This window comes from Geotrypetes seraphini, chromosome 14 (assembly GCF_902459505.1).
Source record: "Geotrypetes seraphini chromosome 14, aGeoSer1.1, whole genome shotgun sequence".
Classification (NCBI taxonomy): Eukaryota; Metazoa; Chordata; class Amphibia; order Gymnophiona; family Dermophiidae; genus Geotrypetes; species Geotrypetes seraphini.
The window spans coordinates 24151726-24173882 of NC_047097.1; the positions used below are offsets into that span (position 1 = coordinate 24151726).

General features: G+C 40.7%; 1 protein-coding gene across 4 annotated transcripts in view; it reads left to right on the forward strand.

Moving 5' to 3' along the window:
* The window catches only part of PDE8A (phosphodiesterase 8A), a 237476-nt gene that overhangs the window by 130633 nt on the left and 84686 nt on the right, over positions 1-22157 (forward strand). For all 4 annotated transcript variants that reach the window (XM_033920337.1, XM_033920336.1, XM_033920333.1 and 1 more), the window contains 2 exons: positions 99-155; positions 9384-9441. In XM_033920337.1, coding sequence (XP_033776228.1) covers positions 99-155; positions 9384-9441 — 115 coding nt within the window. The remainder of the gene's footprint in view (positions 1-98; positions 156-9383; positions 9442-22157) is intronic.

The following is a 22157-nucleotide window of genomic DNA, read 5'->3' on the forward strand; positions in this document are numbered from 1 at the left end:
TCAGTGCTTTACATTCAAATACAAAATTAATCATCCTTTTTGCAATACTGTATTTAGGTATAATGTTGCTTGTACTGTTGTTGTTTTTTTCCCCTTAGGTCCATCAGAGCAACCAAGCCCTCAGAAAACACAGTTATTATTGCTGTATCACGGAGGTAAATTAGAAATGTTTTATGTATACAGCTATAGATCCAATATTTCTGCAGGTTCTGAATTTATAATTAAGCTATTTTAAGACAGACATTTGATTTTGCTGAGTTGCTTCTCCACAGATTTGAGACATTGCATTTCTCCTTTATGAGGAGGACAGTTTTCAAAGGAATCTAAGTACTTAACCACAGAATTAGGTGCGTAGATACCTGGATTTGACATTTCTTCTGGGGTAAATACAGCTGTGTTGTTCCAAAGCAAGGTCATATTTAGCCACTGTTAAGCTAGGTATTCCTTGAAGCACGGTTGGGTATGGTGACGGACATAATCGGCGTATAATTGGCTTTTCAATTCTGTACTTCCGATGTCTCCTCTGGAACCTCAGCCACACGTAGCAGAGCCATAGGGCTCATTTTACAAAGCCTTAACACGTGGCATAGCGTGCGCTAAATTGCCGCACGTGCTGGCTGCTACCGCCTCCTTTTGAGCAGGCGGTAGATTTCCGGCTAGTGCGCGTTAATCCGGTGCGTGCGATAAAACCGCTAGCGTGGCTTTGTAAAAGGAGCCCATAGTCTTAACTGCTTTGGCACTTGAGACTGAGGCCATTTAGCGATTAACTTTATAGAGCTATTTTCACATGGAAGACCTGCTTTACACACGCAAAAGGATTTGATGAAGACATACAAGCTTTTTGCACAGTACACCCAAGGAAAGTGTATGCACACTCTTGACACAGTCTGCTTTTCTTGCTATTGAGAAAATTGGGGTGTCTTTAATTGAAAATTTGAAGATCTTGATTATAATCACTCTTGAGTATGGAAATTTATTATATTTTCACCGCTATCGTACAGATCATATGTGCACAGATATATATTTTTTTAATAAATGGGGGGATTGATGATGATTATTATTTGATGACCTGGACTTTGTGCACCGGTCATTTTTTTGAAGAGATCATTCTCTAAAACTTTACCTTCTGAAGGTCCTCTGCATAATAGTACACTTCCCCCTCCAAATTTGGGGGGGTTAGGGGCAGAGCCGGTTTGCAAATATGGAAAAATCACAAATAACTTTAGGGCTGACTCTAACCCATCCCCCACCTCCCTCTTGTCTCCCGGATCTCTCCACATCTTACCTGGTGGTCTAGCGGTGAAGCGGGGCAGGAGCGATCTTCCCACGCTCCTGTCCAGTGCAGAGCCGTCGACAAAAATAATTTTAGTCTCGTGAGACCACAGAAACTCATCGCAGCCATTTTTGCTGACAGCTCTGCACATGGCAGGAGCGTAGAAAGATCGCTCCTGTCCCGCTTCACCGCTAGACCACCAGATAAGGTGCGAGTAGGTCAGGGAGGTGGGAAGGAGGCAGGGGTGGGTCAGGGTTTAGAAACTCGCAAATAACCAAAATCGCAAGTCCTAAACCCATGAATATAGAATGAATATATTCTGTCCTATCTCATTTTGATATTGTGTGATTGGATGGTACTGTATCTTGAGTTCTTTGATCAGTCTGTGTGTACGCATTTCCAAGGGCATAGTTTGGGCAGAGCAGAAGTAAAGTTGCCATCTGCATCCGTACGTTCTATAATAATGAGTATACACATGCCCACAAGTTCTATATACTGTATAGTGCCCAAAATTGGGAGCTCTTATCACAGATGTGCGTTCAACTAAATTGGCTAACGAACCAATTGGTGCCAATCACTGGGTGCTCATAGGCACTAGTGGCACTAATTTTAATTTGAGCATACACTTTGTTACATCATATTCTATAACTATGTGTGCCCAAATCCCATAGTATGCAAACCAAAAAGGGCGCAGCCATGCCATTCCTATACTGGGGATGGGAATTACACCTGGTGCCTAAATATGGGCACCGGAATTGGCACTCAGTGCTATTCTCCAATGGGTGCCAGTTTTTGAGTGCCATTTACTGCATCCAGCCCTTACATGTACAGGCACACGCTGTTTGGCACAAGTGTAAATTTCGGCATCAAAATTGAACCAGGTACTGAGTGCTTGTTTTTAAAAAGGTTCCTTTCTAAAATAACCTTAAAGTAGGTAGCTTTGTGGCATCTTACCTAGACATCATGTTATAAACTGAAGCCTGTAACAATTGTTCCAAAGTAACTGTTAATTTTAGGCTTTAGTGGGTATGCAAGAAATGGTACACTCTCCCACACATACTATTTTCTCTGTGCTGGCTAAGGTATTTCCATTGTGCCCACTAAAGCCTGTTTTGCATATAGAGGACAATTCTGTAAAGAAAAGGAGGTGCCTACTTTCTTTATAGATACTAGCATAATTAGATATATAGGCATGAGCATGTAAACCAGTCATAGAGCTAGTGTAGAGATACACGCCTAACTTATAATACATTACATTACATTACATTACATTAGTGATTTTTATTCCGCTTGTGCCTTGCGGTTCAAAGCGGATTACATAAGAAGAGAGCTGGACATTTCCAGGAGGGTACATGACATTGGAGAATACAGATTGAGGGTATAGACTTAATGACAGAGTGAGGGTGTAGACATAATAACAATGGAAGATAAATCAGGTTACATTACTATACATATCAAATATTCTGTTTCCATACTTTGGTAGGTAATCGGTTTCGGTAGGGTGAATTAGGTTCCAGGTATTTTTTTATTTATTTATTATTTTTTATATGTATTTTTTGTCGATTGATGGTATGGTGCCAGGGAGTGAGCAGACCTGGTTGGTGGAAGAGGAGAGGGAGATTAGGTAGATTGTAAATACTTTTTGAAGAGCAGCGTTTTGATTTCTTTACGGAATGCTTTGAAGTCAGATGTTGAGGTTAACAATCTAGTGATGGAGGGTTCGAGTTTTGCTGCATGCGTTGCTATGAGGTTATCATAAAGCTTTTTACGATGAGTGCCATTGAGTGGTGGATATGAGAATGGTGTCAGTGTTCTTCTTATTCTGGGTGGAAGGTTACGGTTTAGGCGATCGTTTAGATAGGCAGGTGCAGTACCGTTGAAAACTTTGAAGATTAGACAGTACAGTTTGAATTGAATTCTGGCTTTAATCGGTAGCCAATGTGAGTCTAGGTAGGCGTTGGTGATGTGGTCATATTTTCCGAGGGAGTAGATTAGTCTGAGAGCTGTGTTCTGAACGGTCTGTAGTTTTTTGATCATGTTTGTAGGGCATGGTAGATATAGGATATTGCAGTAGTCCACAAGACCTAGTACCAGGGATTGTACAATGATCCTGTAGTGTTCTTTGTCAAAGAATTTCCTTATTTTTCTTAGGTTGCGCATTGTGAAGAATGCTTTTTGGGTAGTTTTGTTGATTTGAGTCTGCATAGTGCAGCATCTGTCTATCAGCACTCTGATATCCCTTCCTGTCCTTTAGAGATCTAACATACTTGTATTAAACTTTCTTAAATTCACTTTTTGTCTCCACCAGGAGGCTGTTCCAAGCATTCACTACCCTTTCCATGTAAAAGTATTTTCTGAGGTTATGTAATGAGCTCCACCCACACTTAACCCATATAGACTCTGCCTATATGTACATCTACTTGTCAAATCCATGGTAGCTAAGATATGTGCATATTTACAGTATAGCACAGGTGGAATTTTGGCATTTACAAGTGTATGTGCACATATTTATGGGTATATACCAGTATTCTAATCATTAACGTTCTATTGGATGTATAAATGCTGGTGCCCACTGTATAGCGTTGCCCCATAAGGGGAAAGTAAGTTAAGTGGTAAAATACCAACCCACTTTGGCATCATTTTAGTGACTTACATGTAGTTATGGCCACATATGCTTGTAAATAACCTCTTATCAAATGGTGACTAGCCCAGGAGTACATGCTTTGGAATGATGGCATGTGTACATTACCAGTGGGCTTGTACAAGGATGGAGTTCTGGCAGAGAATGCGGGTGTACACACAAATTATAAAATACTGTAGCTTAACTTGTGCACTCAACAAATATTACCACATAACACCGGTTCTAAAGCTCTTCATGCTCAAGTAGAATCCATTCAAGTATAGCATTCTTAGAGCCACGCTCTGATAGGCCCCACTGTAGAGTTTGTGCAAGAATTCTATTTGAATGAATTCATAATGCTTAAACATGATATAATTAAGAAGTACCAAGGCCTGTAGGAAGCTCAGTATCCCTAAATTGATGTTACTTTTCTTTATCAGACCAAAATTAAGGCAGATATTTTGTGAAGGTAAAGTGGATCTGGACATACTTCCTGGTGATGTCATGAGACAATGCCAAAACAGGACATGTTTCTAGAGCTGGAGCGCCCTGTTATTTTGTCCAGACTGTGTCAGTCTACAAGCCAAGGAGACGGTTGAGATCAGAGACAGCAATGAGTTTACCTTTAGAAAGAATGCATTATGCAAATACTAGATCGGCTGTGTTTTTTTGTAGTTGGTCCATTACTATGGAATGCCTTGCCAAGAACTCTGCATTTCTATAGGAATATAACGCAGTTTAAGAGGGTGTTCAAAACTCATCAGTTTTCCAGGCCTTCGTTAATGTCTGATGAGTAAAGTAGTATGCAGCAGTATGGTAGACGGTTAATGAATGTTGCTTTGTTGTCAGCAGTATAAGAGCGTGTCTAATTTAATATTATGGGTAATAGTGTAACATTAATGCAATGGGGTGTCTTTGTGTGTTTTATGCTGTAACCTCCCTAGGCTATAGGCAGGCTAGAAATTTCAAAGATAAATAATTAAAGCTTTTTAGGAAAAGCCTGAAAGTCCTGCTGGGCACGTGTGCCTCAGTTCATTGCTTACCATTGTCTACAGAGGTCTACAGACCTCCGACTCAATCGCAGCAAATTGATAAGGATCTGATTGTGGATATCCAAAAGTTTGGAAGGAAAGAGGAGGTTCTGCTGTTGGGAGATTTCAACCTGCCGGATGCGGACTGGAATGTTCCGTCTGCGGAATCGGAAAGAAGTAGGGAGATTGTGGATGCCTTTCAAGAGGCTCTGCTCAGACAAATGGTGACGGAACCCACAAGGGAAAAAGCAATATTGGATCTGGTCCTCACAAATGGAGAGAGTATCTCTAATGTTCGAGTGGGTGCTCACCTGGGTAGTAGCGATCATCAAACGGTTTGGTTTGATATAACGGCTAAAGTGGAGAGCGGCCGCACGATACTTAAAGTCCTAGATTTCAAACGTACGGACTTTAATGCAATGGGAAAGTACCTGAAGAAAGAGCTGTTAGTATGGGAGGACATAAGAGAAGTGGAAAGACAGTGGTCTAAGCTGAAAGGAGCGATAAAAATGGCTACGGACCTTTATGTGAAGAAAATCAATAAAAACAAGAGAAAAAGGAAGCCGATATGGTTCTCCAACCTAGTGGCTGAGAAAATAAAGGCGAAAGAGTTGGCGTTCATGAAATATAAAAAAACCTAAGAAGAGGAGAGCAGAAAGGACTACAGGGTGAAACTGAAAGAAGCCAAGAGAGAGATACCTTTGGCGAAGGCACAGGCGGAAGAACAAATGGCTAAAAATGTAAAAAAGGGAGATAAAATTTTTTTCAGATATATTAGTGAAAGGAGGAAGATAAAAAATGGAATTGCTAGGCTAAAAGATGCTGGGAACAAATATGTGGAGAGTGATGAGGAGAAAGCAAATGTGCTAAACAAATACTTCTGTTCTGTGTTCACAGAAGAAAATCCTGGAGAAGGACCGAGATTGTCTGGCAAAGTTAAACGAGAAAATGGAGTAGATTCTGCGCCGTTCACGGAGGAGGGTGTTTATGAGCAACTTGAAAAACTGAAGGTGGACAAAGCGATGGGACCAGACGGGATCCATCCCAGGATACTAAGGGAGCTCAGAGAGGTTCTGGCGAGTCCTATTAAAGACTTGTTCAACAAATCTCTGGAGACGGGAGTGATTCCTGGGGATTGGAGGAGAGCGGATGTGGTCCCTATTCATAAAAGTGGTCACAGGGATGAAGCAGGAAACTACAGGCCGGTGAGCCTCACTTCAGTTGTTGGAAAAATAATGGAAGTGTTGCTGAAAGAAAGGATAGTGTATTTCCTTGAATCTAATGGGTTACAGGATCCGAGGCAACATGGCTTTACAAAAGGTAAATCGTGCCAAACGAACCTGATTGAATTTTTTGATTGGGTGACCAGAGAGCTGGATCGAGGACATATGCTAGATGTAATTTACTTGGATTTCAGCAAAGCCTTTGATACAGTTCCTCATAGGAGGCTGTTGAACAAACTTGAAGGGCTGAAGTTAGGACCCAAAGTGGTGAACTGGGTCAGAAACTGGCTGTCGGACAGACGCCAGAGGGTGGTGGTTAATGGAAGTCGCTCGAAGGAAGGAAAGGTGACTAGTGGAGTCCCTCAGGGTTCGGTGCTGGGGCCAATCCTGTTCAATATGTATGTAAGTGACATTGCTGAAGGGTTAGAAGGAAAAGTGTGCCTTTTTGCAGATGATACCAAGATTTGTAACAGAGTAAACACCGAAGAGGGAGTGGAAAATATGAAAAAGGATCTGCAAAAGTTAGAGGAATGGTCTAATGCCTGGCAACTAAAATTCAATGCAAAGAAATGCAGAGTAATGCATTTGGGGATTAATAATAGGAAGGAACCGTATATGCTGGGAGGAGAGAAGCTGATATGCACGGACGGGGAGAGGGACCTTGGGGTGATAGTGTCTGAAGATCTAAAGGCGAAAAAACAGTGTGACAAGGCAGTGGCTGCTGCCAGAAGGATTCTGGGCTGTATAAAGAGAGGCGTAGTCAGTAGAAGGAAGAAGGTGTTGATGCCCCTGTACAGGTCATTGGTGAGGCCCCACTTGGAGTATTGTGTTCAGTTTTGGAGACCGTATCTGGCGAAAGACGTAAGAAGACTTGAGGCGGTCCAGAGGAGGGCGACGAAAATGATAGGAGGCTTGTGCCAGAAGACGTATGAGGAGAGACTGGAAGCCCTGAATATGTATACCCTAGAGGAAAGGAGAGACAGGGGAGATATGATTCAGACGTTTAAATACTTAAATGTAGAACAAAATCTTTTCCAGAGAAAGGAAAATGGTAAAACCAGAGGGCATAATTTGAGGTTGAGGGGTGGTAGATTCAGGGGCAATGTTAGGAAATTTTACTTTAAGGAGAGGGTGGTGGATGCCTGGAATGCGCTCCCGAGAGAGGTAGTGGAGAGTAAAACTGTGACTGAATTCAAAGAAGCGTGGGATGAACACAGAAGATTTAGAATCAGAAAATAATATTAAATATTGAACTAGGCCAGTTACTGGGCAGACTTGTACGGTCTGTGTCTGTGTATGGCCGTTTGGTGGAGGATGGGCAGGGGAGGGCTTCAATGGCTGGGAGGGTATAGATGGGCTGGAGTAAGTCTTAACAGAGATTTCGGCAATTGGAACCCAAGCATAGTACCAGGTAAAGCTTTGGATTCTCGCCCAGAAATAGCTAAGAAGAAAAAATAAAAAAAATTTAAAAAAAAAAAAAAAAAAATTTAAATTGAATCAGGTTGGGCAGACTGGATGGACCATTCGGGTCTTTATCTGCCGTCATCTACTATGTTATGTTACTATGTTACTATGTTACCACTGGAATCTGCTGTATTCCTTTGCAGAATTTTCTTTTATTTCAGTCAAAAGTGAAGCTTAATAGCATTTTCCTTTTCTTTGTAGTTTTTTAGGCATTTCATTGTCTCTCCCTTTTCTTTAAGTGCTCTTGTCTGGAGGCCTTATTTTTGCTGCAGTTTGACAAGCTGCGTCAGCTAGGAACTCATTTTTTTCTTGGCTCTTCTGTCTTTAAGAAGAATTTCTTCTGCCTTTTGATTTGGCATTATGTATTCTTCAGATGATACCAGAGAAGATTCCCAGACTCAAGTAAAAAGATAGCCATATCGAACCTGCTACTGAGCAAGTCAAATTAGTTAGCAGACTGCATTTGGCAAGGTTGGCAAGACCCATGGTCAGCCTGTAACTGTATCTGCGCTGCTTTATTTGAAGAGATATGCAGAGCTATGTTGAGAGCTTCTGTTCACATATGACAGCAAGTTTGGTTGGTCCACTTGATGGGTCACTTTGATTGGTAAGAGTCCAGCTTCAGCCCTCTTCCCCTGTCACAGAGCCAATGAGTTTGTTTTAGGAAAACCAAACTTACATAACTTTTAAAAATGGGAGTTTTGCCCTATGAAAAGAAGTTGTTTCACCCCATTACCTAAGTGTAAGTACTGTTTTTCCTGTTTACATTTATAGAATACAAGCACTTTGATCATGTAAGTGCTAGCTGAACACTCAATCCTGTTCTATAAATGACGCATACAACTTGCTTAGTGTGTAAATGTGTAGGGGGCAGTCTCAGAGGAGAAACATGGGTGGGACCAGCATTAGCTCTCAATTGTAAGTTACACGTGTAACAGTGTCGTATTTAGGTGTTCATATTCATGCCTGCCATTGACATTGAGTAAGTGGGTATACCTACCTTTTGAATTTTGGCACCCAGAATTAGTGCCCAGAATGCTGCATCAAGGTGCCTAAGATGTGGTGCCCAGTTCTAGAATTACCCTTGTCTTAAGGCAGTTTTCCAATCTATTTGTGGCAGTTTTCCAATCTATTTGTGGCCAAATAAAATTGAGTGCCCCCCTAGGTGCAGAATGTTGTTGAACCGATGGAGAGCCCACCTAAGTCAGGACACCAAAGGCAAGTTTTCGGACTCCATTTGGAGTCCCTATCCACCGTTTGGGAAAGAAAAGTGAAGTGCTGGTCTGTAACAGGTGTTCTCCTTTTGTGGACAACTGAGGTGGACGGTATAGCTACCAAGATAAGGGAATTGCTGGACACACCCAGAGGGACTTGCAGCTGTTTTGTGTAAACACTGGCTGATATAGTGGCCATCCATACGAGCAGTGATTCTCCTTTTATCAGAAAATACCTGTTAAAGGTAAGCAGCCTCCGCTTTATAAAGGCTTCAATCCTTCTTATAGGGCAAAAGGAGTTTGATCTAGAAAATTTTATTGCTGACGGAGTTCAAGGAAATTTGATATGCTGATACTGTGCTCTAGAAGAATAAGAAGATTGTGCTATGACAGACTTGAAAATGATAATGTATACATTCTTTATATATCTATACACACACACACACAGGAACATGAGCAATAGCTTCATTGGAGATTTTCTAAACAAGAGAATACAATACTTATTGCTATTGTAAGAAAATAGCATATTTGACTGATTTTGTTCTTTTTTTTCTAAAGACATGGTGATCGAGATGAAGCATCTATAATGCCCCTTATTTCTGCTGGCTTCACAAGGGTATGTAAGAGAAATTAAGTAAAATGCACGATATGGGGAAACATTGGAAGCTGTACTGTGGGCTTGAAAACTACTTTTTAAAGAGAACCGCTTTCAGCTGTAGATAAGCATAAATTTAGCTGCTGAGAAAAGGCAGGAAATTTACTTGGGTAATTCCTTTGAAATTTGTCCTCCTTATATGTTAAAGGGAAAAGGTCATATGTTTAATATACTGCTTTTGTGATTTACCTGTAAAGCAAAAAGACTTCAGTGAATGTTTTCTACAGTGAAGATCAGATTTTTACTTTTCAACTTCTCTCTTTCATTTGGAATTGTTCATTCAACAACTGTTGTATGAAATGAAGCAAAAATGTTACAAGCAAGTTATGCGTATTTTGCCCTTGAAGGCATGCTTATTAAGATCATTAAAAAATGAATACTCTTTTTGTACCGCCTCCCCCCAAATTATTCTAAACAATGATTTACTTTTTCACATCTTATCATATATCAACCTTTTGAGTGCAGTCATGATCATGTTAAACGTGGATACCAACAATATCAGTTTAACATATTGGGCCAGATTCAGAAGTGGATATATATGTTTCTCAAGTAATGGCTAAGTTTATATAGAAATCTGAATATAGCATCTGAAATGATTTTTCAGTAAGGCTATTATACTCGCATATCCATTATTCTGTTGTCATATACTTCAGCCTATTAGGTATATTTTATTATTCAGAAACAGTGTTTGGAACTAGAAATGGGTAGGGTTCCTGACACATTTAGGGGGTAATTGTGGAAGCCTCGCTTATGTTGGAAATAGGTACAGGCATTCCTAAAGATGAAGGTTGGACTGAGCTGGAGTGGCATTGTACAAGATATGTCATAAAATACACACATATGTACTCAAGAATTGACAGAAAAGTTACACCTGCCTTAGAGCAGGCATAACCTAGAGACATAGTAAGTGGCAACAGATAAAAGCAAAATGGCTTCTCCAGTCTGTCCAGTAAGATGGTTCATTTGTAACTGCAGCTCTAAGTAGTTTGCTTTTAGGGTGGCAGTTTTATACATTACCTTTGTGAAATGGGCTCAACATATTTGCCCTTGTGCCTTATCTATTGTTGTAAAATTTATCTTCCATATAGTAATTATTGATGTCACTCCTTCAAAATACTTAGTGCACTTGTCTTGAATGAAGCATGGTGGTTGAACTCTTCTCTGGCACACATCTTGTTCTGTAATACCAAGAAGGGTGGTTATCAAGTTGTGGTAAAGTGGGCTTTTACTGCACTTTAATTTACCATGGGAGTCAGTAACTGGTGGTAGCTCAGTACCAGCTCCTGTGGTAAATATATAATCCTGTTTTTGAGCTACCTTGCAAGCAGCATAATCCAACCATCCTGGGAGCATCAGACCACAAAGCCATAGGCCAATTCTGCTGAGCACAGATTAAAGGGACCAGCCACTGTTCAACCAAGGTGCCCCCAAGCCTCTCCAATCAAAAACTCCGTCCCAGTGGTCCCCCCTAAGTTGTGCCCATTCACAATGTCCCTTCCCCCCTCATAACAGAAGCTCCCCAAACACAAAACTTTATCCCAAGATTTCTGCTATAAAAGCTCCCTCAGAAGTAGCTACCATTTTGGGGTATTTCTGGGTGCCAGGAGGAAAAGAAAGCACCTCCCCCCCCCCCCCCCCCCCCACCGGTCTACCTTCATATTCCTTGGAGTCTAATCGGTCCCATGTAATTGTGACACTCATTTGTTTTGCTCATGCTGCAAGCCACACTATAGATTTTACATAGTAATGAGGGAGTGAATATTCAGCTGACAGTGGTCAGCAAATTTTTTCACTGCTTCCAGTTATGTCCTGGTATTCAATGTCTGGGCACAAGCATTGAATATCCGGGTATGCGTGGACAACCAGCACTTAACCACTCACTAAATCGCCGTGTTCAACTTAGGTGGTTAGAGCTGATATTCAGCAATTTAACCAGTTAGGAGCCTCCCCTGCCCAGTTGAATCACTTTGAGTATTGACCCTGAAGTGTTTTTCATATATTTGTATGTTTTGCTAGAAATTCATGGCACATTAAAGGTGTTAGTGCCCTTTAGGTCATGTTAAAGGGCGAATAATGTGTGTTATAGCTATAACATGGTTTGATAACTACACCTCTAAATACAGAAAGAAAAATGCCCATAGATTCCAGTCCGTTTTCTTCTTGCCGTTGGTGTGTATGCTATAAGCAAAAATAACACTGATTTTCTAAGGATTAGCATGGACCTGCTAGATTTTTTTTTTTTTTTTTTCTAAATTTCCACATTCTGGGGACTTGCCATTTTCTGTTTAATTGCCATGACCAGCTACCCCCTATTTAAACTGTTTGATTGGCCTTCCAGACTAGGAAGCTCAGACTGCATTTATGACGCAGGCTTAAAAGTTGGTTTCCCATCTTATGTCTATTGTTTGTTGATGTAAGTTTATGCTTTTAATTTTGAGTTACTTTTATGTGTATGTTGTATAATCATTTTGTTAACTACACAGTTAACAAAATATAAAGTTATTTATTGATATGTTGTTTATCAAACTGGAAACTTAAGCTAGGTATAAGGTTTGATTTACTTACTTGTATTAACATATATATTAGTGTATGTAATAAGAGTTATTTTTAAAAAAATTTCAGTTTATACACTTAGGGCCTGATATTCAGCTCACAGCAATAAACAGCTTGAAAGTCACTCAGTTGAGAGCTGACTTAACCTCAGATGAGCTCTCATTGCTGTCTCTGATCTCAACCTCAGATACTCAATCTAGCTGGGACAGTGTTTTGGTGTCTTAATGTTATCCACTTAGGTAATTAGCAGACTGCATATAGCCGCTAAGTAGCAGCTCCACCCAATGGTGTAGTGAGGGTGAGAGGTACCTGGGGCGGTGGCGCTCTCTTCTCCATACCCCCACCCCAACTTCTCCTTCCCTGCCACCTACTGCCACATGCCCCTTCTCTTCCCCCTTACCTCTTTAATATTCAGCTCTTCCTCAGTCATTTCCTAGGCAGAGGAAGTGAAGTCAGAGGAAGAGCCAACGGCGTGAGCAACAGGTTGGGGTTGTTGCTTATGCCACGAATGTTAAAGTGGTACTAGGGAAGGGAATGGGCATGAGTGCATGTGCACGGTAGTGGGGGAAGAGAGGAGGATGCATGCCACCAAGATGCCACCTGGGGCAGACTGCTTCCCCCATCCCTCTTTACTATACAATTGGCTCCATCCAAACCACCCCCAGACTGCCCTCAACCTAGTTGGTTAGGGAATGGTTGATTAGAGCCCATATTTAGCGACACTACCTGGTTAAGTGCCATAGAATATTGGCAGCACCAGCTCAGTGGTGTTTAGCCTCTCATGCCCAGTTAAACCCCTTTAAATATTGACTCCGGTTCTAGGCCGTTTCAACACAGCCATTTCATTGTTGAATTGGTCACGATGAATTGTCCATGGCAGCAACTGACCTCTTGTGGTGGGGCCCCCCACCCCACATACCTCTTCAAAGGTTTGCAAGCACGAGCAGCATCGTGTCCTCTGCTCCCCTCTGATGTCATGTCCTGGTCCCGCAACTAGGAAGTGATGTCAGAAGGCAGCCAAGACTGGCCAAGCAGGGGGTGGAAAATGCAGCTTGCGCTAGTGAACTTTTCAAGAGGTATTGGGGAGGGGGGTGTAGGGGGAGGAAAAGAGTCACCAGTGGGCGGGGGTGGAGAGAAGTTGAGGCATTGTTTGGAGAGGGCAGAGAAGAAGAGAGGCACCAGCAGAGATTGGGGGGAGGGGGGAGAAGGGGAGGCACGATTTATTGCGGTTCATCACAACCATTGTGGAGAGGATGATTTGTATTTATATGTGTTGTATGTTTTTTTTATTTTATATGATTGTTTTTTGTAAAACCGCCTAGCTATAGGCGGTTAAGAAATCTTTTAAATGAATAAATGATTCATCATAGCCACGATGAAACAACGGTGATAAATCATCCCATTCCATTGTCCCCTTGATACTAATTCTAATTGTATCAATACTAATACTAATACTAATACTAATACTAATTGTCCCCTTGATACTAAATCATCCCATTCCATTGTCCCCTTGATACTAATTCTAATTGTATCAATACTAATACTAATACTAATACTAATACTAATTGTCCCCTTGATACTAATGATTGTTTTTTGTAAAACCGCCTAGCTATAGGCGGTTAAGAAATCTTTTAAATGAATAAATGATTCATCATAGCCACGATGAAACAACGGTGATAAATCATCCCATTCCATAGGTCCTCTTGATACTAATGAGGCTTCTGTTACATCCCTTCCAGATTCAGTATGCTAGGTGTTCAATCCCTTCCCGCAAACCAGGAGTTGCAAAAATCCAAACACTTTTCTGAGAACATGCTCCTCCCACCTTAGAGAGTTAGAGCCCCCTAGAGTTTCAATTTTTGCAAGCAATCCATGCAGAAGTCTTTTGGGTATGCTCTGCATCCTTTTCTTATTTTTTTTTTGCTTAAAGTTCTTATTTTTAGTGGCTTAAGTGCCTTGAGACTCTGTGTGGTGTCCTCTGCTGGAGAAAAGGATGCAGTCTCACAGAGCCGGACTGCTACTTCAAAGAGAAGCTTTGGTGGATCTCTAGAGCCAGCCTGCTTGTGCCATCCTTCTCAGACTCGGGGTCCATTTCCCTGGGAGTTCGCTTGCCTTCTTACCCTTTCAGGGGTTAAGTGCAGGCTGTATGCATCCTGAGTAAAATTTTCATAAAATTTTCCTCTGGGTTTCAGCATTTCCCGCCCTCGGTTGCGTGGAGAGTTTCGGTGGGAAGGTTACGGTCAGTGTCCGTCCGACTGACAGTCCGAAGATCTTCCAGTTTGGTCATTTGTAGCAGTTTCTGAGGCAGAAAATCATTTTCCTCCATTCAGCTGCAGTGTAACAGAGCTGGCAGACAGGCACTTCACAGACTGTAAGTATACCTCCATTATTTCCAATGGGAGATTCAGGGATGGTCTGTGGGACTCAGTAAAAACCCAAATCACTATTTTTTTAATTTTCTGATTTTTCTTTATTTTTGCCGGTTTTGGCATGAATTTGCTGGCGGCCATCTTGGATTTTTTTTATCGATCTTTTTTCAAAGTTTTATTTCTGACTCATTTGGGATGGACTCCCCAACCCCATATCTGTCAAATGTGTGCATTGATTGTGCTAGATTGGCGTCGGATCTGCAAACGTATAGTATGCACTGGGGGAGAGGGCAGAAGCTTCCGGCTTCACCTCCTTCAGGTCCTCTAAGGCTGGGGAGTCAGCCTGTGTCCCTGATTTCAGAATAATATCTCGCCCAGAAGCCGTTCTGGAGTTTGGCGCCAAATGCTTATATTCTGAGTCTGAGGACTCTTTTGGCACGGTGCAAGCACCTCAGCCGGCCCTACAGTGGACAAGATGTGAATTTTCATCAGACCTTTTTTTTTTTTTTTTCTCTCCTCTGAAAAGTTTATTTTTGGACCCAGCTTGTTGGAGGCAGCTGGCGAGCATGTCTGCTTCTTCTGAACTAGTTGTGCCAGTGGCAGAGATCCCTTTTCAGGAGCCCTTTCGTCCAGCTATGGCAGAGCTCAATTGCATTATGCCATATGGATATTATGCCGCTTTTGTCTCCTGATTCTGCTTTTATTTTTAATCTGGCTGATACCCTTGCTGTGACTAGTCAACACGGTCGCCCTGAGAGTCCAGATTTGGGTGAGGACCCCTCCATCAGCAGACCTTTTAAGCACTGCTTTGTCCACCATTTTATTGCTGAGATTCTGGAAGAGCAAAAAATCTCCTCTTTCCATGTCAGTGTTTAGTCATGGACCGTTCCAATGTGCTGTCCTCTTTTTTTTTTTTTTTTTTTCCATCCCATCCACAGCTTCTTGGTCTGGTTACAGGATGCTCTTTCTGGCTCTCTCAAACTATATCTAAGCTTTATGTGCTAATTCCTGCTTTTCAGCAGTTTTGAGCAACCTAAGGTGGATTCCACCATAGTGCAGGATACCTGGCACATGGATCTCACTAGTGATTGAGTAGTAGTGTTTAAGGACTCCCAGGATCACAGAGTGGATATTATATTTTAAAAAACTGGATGTCTATCCCTAGCTAATGCTGGATGGTGTGGATCTTGTGGTGGATGATCTCATTCGAGTTCTTACCACTTATGTGGTGTCTGCACGCCAGCCTCTTTGGATCCGTCCTTGGGCTGGGAACGCTGCCTCCAAGGCCACTTTAAGCAGACTTTCTTTCAAGGGTCAGCTTCTTTTTGGGAAAGGTCTGGATGACCTCATGGCCAGTGTTGCTGATCGCTGCCCTAAGTCTCTCCCTATGAACCCATTTTATTGTTTATTACTTGTTTTCATGTTTTGTAGAACAGACCAGTTCACAAATTGTTTATGTTGCTGGGGAGCTTTCCCAGTACCCCCGTTCTTGTCATGGATGTTGCTTGGCTTTGGGACTGAACTATAGGAGGCTCTAACTCTCTAAGGTGGGAGGATCATGTGCTCAGAAAAGTGTTTGGATATCTGCAACTCCCAGATTGCAGGAATGGATTGAACACCTAGCGTACTGATCCTCTAGGGACTAACAGAAAGATTATCGAAGGTGAAAACCTAATCTTCCGTTACAATAAATTGCATTAACACAAGTTAATATTTATTATGTACATTAGTATACCTGTTCCTAGCATTTCAAGAAGAGAACATATACATATTTTAGTCAATTCAGGCATAAATCTGATGATGTCGTGCTTTCAATTTAAAATTTCAGAAATGTTTTTCTTGATTTCTGGTATTCTTTCTTTGTCTCACCACTTCTGTTGGGAAGGCTGTTCCAAGCATTGGAGCCAACTTTTAAAAATAATTGGGGTTTGACACAGTCAAGGAGATGTCAATAATAGGGGTGCTCAACCACAGAGCTGACTCCTGTGGTTCCGTGCATCCATCACCTTTTTCCCATGTTCTCCTAAGGCACAAAACAGTCACACACAAGGTACTCGGAAATATCATTTTTACCCTGTGTTTTTATTACCAGAGGCACACATGATGATACGAAAGTCAGAAGATGGGCACAAGAATCTCATTTTTAGCAAGTGACTGCAAATACGTTTCTTTGTTGATATAATAAAATCAGAAACTGAATACGTTTTTAAGACAGTAGATATGAAAAAAGAACTTTTTATCTTATCGATGACTTCAGTAGTATTCTGTCATCTCTATAGTGGCATCTGTTTAGATATGAAAATATGGGGATTGAAGGTATTTCTGAAACAGTGACTTGAGAATGTAGAAGAGTGTTTAATGTACTCAAATAGGCTCTTATAAAATTGTTCAGGGGTATCCTCACCTAAAGGGTGCTTAGAACATACAAGGGGCAATTCAATAAAAGTCACACAGATTTGGGCACTGAATGCAGAGCACTGAGTGCAAATTCTTTAACAGCATCAGGACACCCAAATTCGTTATGGAATAGTGCGAGTCAGCATTTGCATGTCAACACATAAGCACTAACGTGTACATTATGCAAATGGCAGATACTTATTAGTGCATAAATGTTGCACTTTAGAGCGTAACTTGCTATAGTGCATTCTATAAGTTGCCTGTACCCCGCCCATGTGTACACTTCCATCCAATTGCATGCTATGCAGGCTTTGTGCTAAGCTTGTAGAATACCACTTAGCCCCCAACCAGCGAATATTACGGTCACACACAAGTGCTAGTATTCTATGATCTTAGCACCTTTTATGTACTGAGATTAGAGAATTAGGGGGGGGGAGATAGTGCCTGCTAACTTTATGCAGTATATGTGCGACTAGTCAGTCAGGCAAGCTGGCTCCCCTTTGCAGTGAGTGTTGTAATTTGCTTTTGAACTATTTAATAAATAGTGCAAAAACCTTTGGAAGATCCTTCGTATTTAGGCTCCCGCTGTTATGGAAGCCATAGAACTGGCATATAACGGGCATCTAATTGCAGCAAAGGGTGCAAAACTTACTGTACTCTCTAACTTGTGCACATAAGTGGCATCTCTGCTCATGTGGACGCCCCCTTGCATTTACGCACTCTGCTTCTCTGTACACGCCTCTACAGAATAGCACTCGGTTAATTTACTGCCAGTTTTTGTACATAACTAAGCGCCCTGTTATAGAATTGCCTTTCACAAGTTAGGGCACTTGTAACAGCAGAACCACCTTACCACCGTCTAGCAAACAGGCCCTGGTGTAACTGTACCAACCTAGGCACCAGATTCTAACATTATTCTCCATGTGAAACAAGAATTACATTCATTGCTGTTTATATACCTATTCTGTGCCCACACCTGACCTGTTTAATCAGATGTTCAACAATTAGTTCAACAAATGAACTCTTTTTTGGTAAGTTGGGATTTTTGACATGAAATATAATTAGCAGTTCCCATTTTGGCTCACGGTGTTTTATTAAGTGTCACATTTTTTTTTTTGTTTCAAGGAACAGTGAATACTCATTACTGAGTCACACGGCAGAAAAAAAACACAGGAAGTAATTGATCAAAGAAGAATATTTGGGTAGCAAAGAATGAAAAAAGAAATATGGATATCTAGATTTATTACACCAATGGTGCAGTTTGTGTTGCACAAGAGAAGATCTTCAAGCATTTTCAACTGAAATAACACACAACATAGATCAAAGAAGCTTTCACCAGCCAATATGACTTTCAGCACAAGAAGAAAAATTCAGTAGGAAGAGGACATTGTTGTGGAAACAGAAGAAGTTTGTAATTCAAGACCAGGACAATATAGAAAGAAGTTTGTAGGTAAGCATGTTTTAAGCAACATCTTTCTCAATATACTTCCAGAGGCATTTATAATATTTAGAAACAAAATTCATTTAATTTGCTTCTTAAAGATCAAAAGAATCTGTAAAAATCTCATTTGTGATATTTTGTCACTGGCTCACACAGTGAAATTCACAGGAGGATTCTTATCACTCTTCTTAATCCTACTACATGTTTCCCTCCCCAGTTTGACCCTCCCCAGTCTCTGGCCCTCCATACTCAACTCACTCAGTACTCATCTCTTACCACCCTACCATTGAAACTTTGCCTGACCAGTCTTTTCCTTTTATTTCCTTATCTAGTTCTCTGACTTCCTCTAGTCCTGTGGCTTTTTGATTTCTGTGCAGCTTTTTTAGTGTCATTCAGACAATGGATCCACTACTAGGGCAGCAAGTGTGTGTTATAAAGCCAACAGCCTCCACAAAAGGGAACACATGCACACACTGTTAGTCACTTTTTAACAGATACCACAAGGCCTGATTGTTTATAGATAGATTCCCGTGTCCTACTGTTAGATCTGGAATAGAGAGAAAAGAAGACATCCATTATTCCCTAATGGATGCGTTAGTAGAAAAGAACCCTATCTGTCTCACTTGTGCTGAGACTTAGATCATTGTTTTTATGACTCCCAAAAAACTATCTAGACCAGTGGTCTCAAACTCAAACCCTTTGCAGGGCCACATTTTGGATTTGTAGGTCCTTGGAGGGCCTCAGAAAAAATACTTAATGTCTTATTAAAGAAATGACAATTTTGCATGAGGTAAAACTCTTTATAGTTTATAAATCTTTCCTTTTGGCTAAGTCTTAATAATAATATTGTCATTTATAGCTAAAGACACATATGATCAAGAAACTGTTTTATTTTACTTTTGTGATTATGATAAACATACTGAGGGCCTCAAAATAGTACCTGGCGGGCCGCATGTGGCCCCCGGGCTGTGAGTTTGAGACCACTGACCTAGACTATGGGAAGTCTATAATGTGCTCAATATGCACAAAAAAGAAAACTAATGTGGAAAATTCCCTCTTAACCTTCAGCAAGTATGGTTGACATGTTCCTGTCTTTTCCAAAGTGTCATAGGCAACCAAGAAAATTGCAGATTTATTTACACAATGTATATACACAATGCTCCCAAATCTAAGTTCTAGTACAGAGGAGAACAGAAATGACTGAATAACTGCAGTATCTTCTCATGACCCATGAGCTTTGCTGATGAGCAGGAAGGACTGTAGAGGAAATACAGAATTAGATTTGAGACTGGAAATTGCTCATTGAATAGTGTATTTTCCAGTTAATTAACTAGTCACATTTTTCTATTTACATGAATTCTGTCGTATAGATACATGGAGATATAGTTGTGTTGCTGTTTATTAAATCAGTCTTGGATGGTCATGGTTTCAAGAGTGCCAGCCAAGAATTAAATGTGAACTAGGGACAGCAAGTAGAAATAGAGGAGAAATGAAATTAGATTCTGACAGATAGAAACTGTACAAGTGCAAGTCTCTTGCTTTTTTTTTGTGCTTTTTGCCGTTTTGGAAGCTTTTTCTAACTTTGTGTATTGCCAATCCATCTTCTGATTCAACTTTCCTTAGAAGTGACCATAATGGTTCCCCTCTAGATCCTATGAATATCTGTTTTTCTTATTTGATGATTGTAAAAAGAGGAAGATACTTGTTCTCCAAAACTCAGCAGATCTGTTAGTAAATTTCATAAAATTTGCAGACTGCACTTGTGCTTAATACTAAAGCTTCACTGCCTTATATTTTACAGATGTGCAAAATTTGTTACAAGTATTTTACATATTGTCTGTTTGTAGAGCATGCCTGTGAAGCCTGAAGAGAACATGCAGGGTGTGAAGTTCTTCCTGTCCACTGAAGACAATATGAATTAGAGTGCGTTTTCCAAGACAGGTTTAGAAGATGGAAGTCACTGTGTGAAACCTCGACTTCACTGGGCCCTCAACCCAGTTATTGGATTGGTTGCAGGGATTCTTTGTTACATTTGTATTTGGGAACCTAGAAATAAATATTAATAAAGACATGTGAAAAATATGCTTAGTGTTTAGCTGTTTCTAAAGTTGTTTTGTTGCCTATTGTCTATAATAAAAAAAAAAGAAAACCAACGCTGTGTACAATATTTAAAATTTTTAATCTACATTTATTGTGTTAAATTGTTTTAAGTAACACCACACGCTTCAACCATTTCCAAATCATTGAACCAATAATGAACACAGCATGTCAACCTTCAAATTTCCTGACAAATTAGAATGGGAATTACTCTTCCTCAGTCCCTCCTTTCTTAATATGATCTGTGTTAGAGTCCCTGCAACCACTCTCTTTACTGAATTGAGGACAAGTGTGTGGAGTGACCATTCTTAGGATGTGTAATTGTTTCAGCCATCTTCTTTTCCCTAACATTTGGAGATGTTTCTCTAGTTCAATATCTCTTTAGTTCAGAAACATTCCCCACACTTTGATAAATTCTTTTTAGTATTCCAAAATCCCATGCATCTTCAATATACAGTATGTTTCTTGAGGCAGGAAATTTGAACTGCTTTGGGTAATGGGGGAGCCAGGTTCGAAAGCTATTGCTTGTTTTTGATTTCTTCATGTCAGGGTACATATATCAAAGTACTAAGGGGCTTTATATTAATAAATAGCATTAATGCAGGTGATCCATATAAGAAGCACAGTCATGTGCACTAATTGCTGAATGCAGGTCAATGGTATCATTAGCATGTAATCACATGAGGACATTTTTCTGAGGAGCAGGTTTGATATTAATGTTGGATGTATGTCCAACAGAACCTTAATTTTATTTATTTAATTTGTTTTCTAGCCCATTGTCCCCCAAAAGCTCATGAGTTACAGGTTTAACAAACATAATTTTTGTATAAGTTTATGATACAAGTTTTTATCCTAACTTGATACATGCTAGGGGCTAATAATAATATACAGTTTACTGGTTACAATTTGTTATGGTTGTCCTTATGATGCAAGGTTTCCAGTACAAGTTATATCTAATTTGACACACAGAAAGTTACAGTGTATGATACAAATTATCCTTATGTGACACATACTAGTTCTGGTATCAATGTACATCTCTTTGTAGTCTATCGGTCAAGGGTAGGAGTTTAGGTGAAAAGGTATGTTTTTATTGCTTTTTTAAAGCTGAGGAGTCCTTCAAGGGATCTGATCTGCAGTCGATTCCAGTGACTCGGTATGAAGTAGGAGTAGGACTGTCGCTCTGCGGTTTGCAGTTGAAGGGCACAACCAGGGGGGCGTTTTGAGCCGTATTTTGTCCTGGGAGCGGAAGGACCGGTTCAGCATATAAAGAGGAAGCTTAGTCATCACATAGGCAGGTACCATGTCATGCAAGGATTTGAACGCTAGCATCAGGTCCTTGAAAGGCCCAACGTTTGGCTATAAGCAGCCAGTGAGCTGACGCTAGAGCTTGGGAGATAGAATCATGGGCACGGAGGTTTTTTAGAAGCCTGATCGCCACATTTTGAACATGCTGGAGACATTGTATGTTCTTCACTGTGAGACCATTGAATAGGGCATTACAGTAAACCTTCCAGATTATGTGCACTGTCCCTGCCACAAAAAAAGCCTCCAATCTGGTCCACCACCAGCAGCTACCTGTTGCTCAAATTATTGTCAGAATGGATTTGGTATTCTTCCTGTTAACTATGGCACTAACAGGAAAGTATATGTTTGATTTTGAATGTGACAGCTAGCAGGAAGGAAACTAATCTATCAAAGAAGAATCAGATGATAGTGGTCCTTGAGGGCTTTGAGTTGGGAGGTTTGGGAGCAAGCCCAAAACAGAATTTTTAAGGGGAGAAGGGTAGGAGTGGTGGCCCTACAAACTATAAGTTCTACTT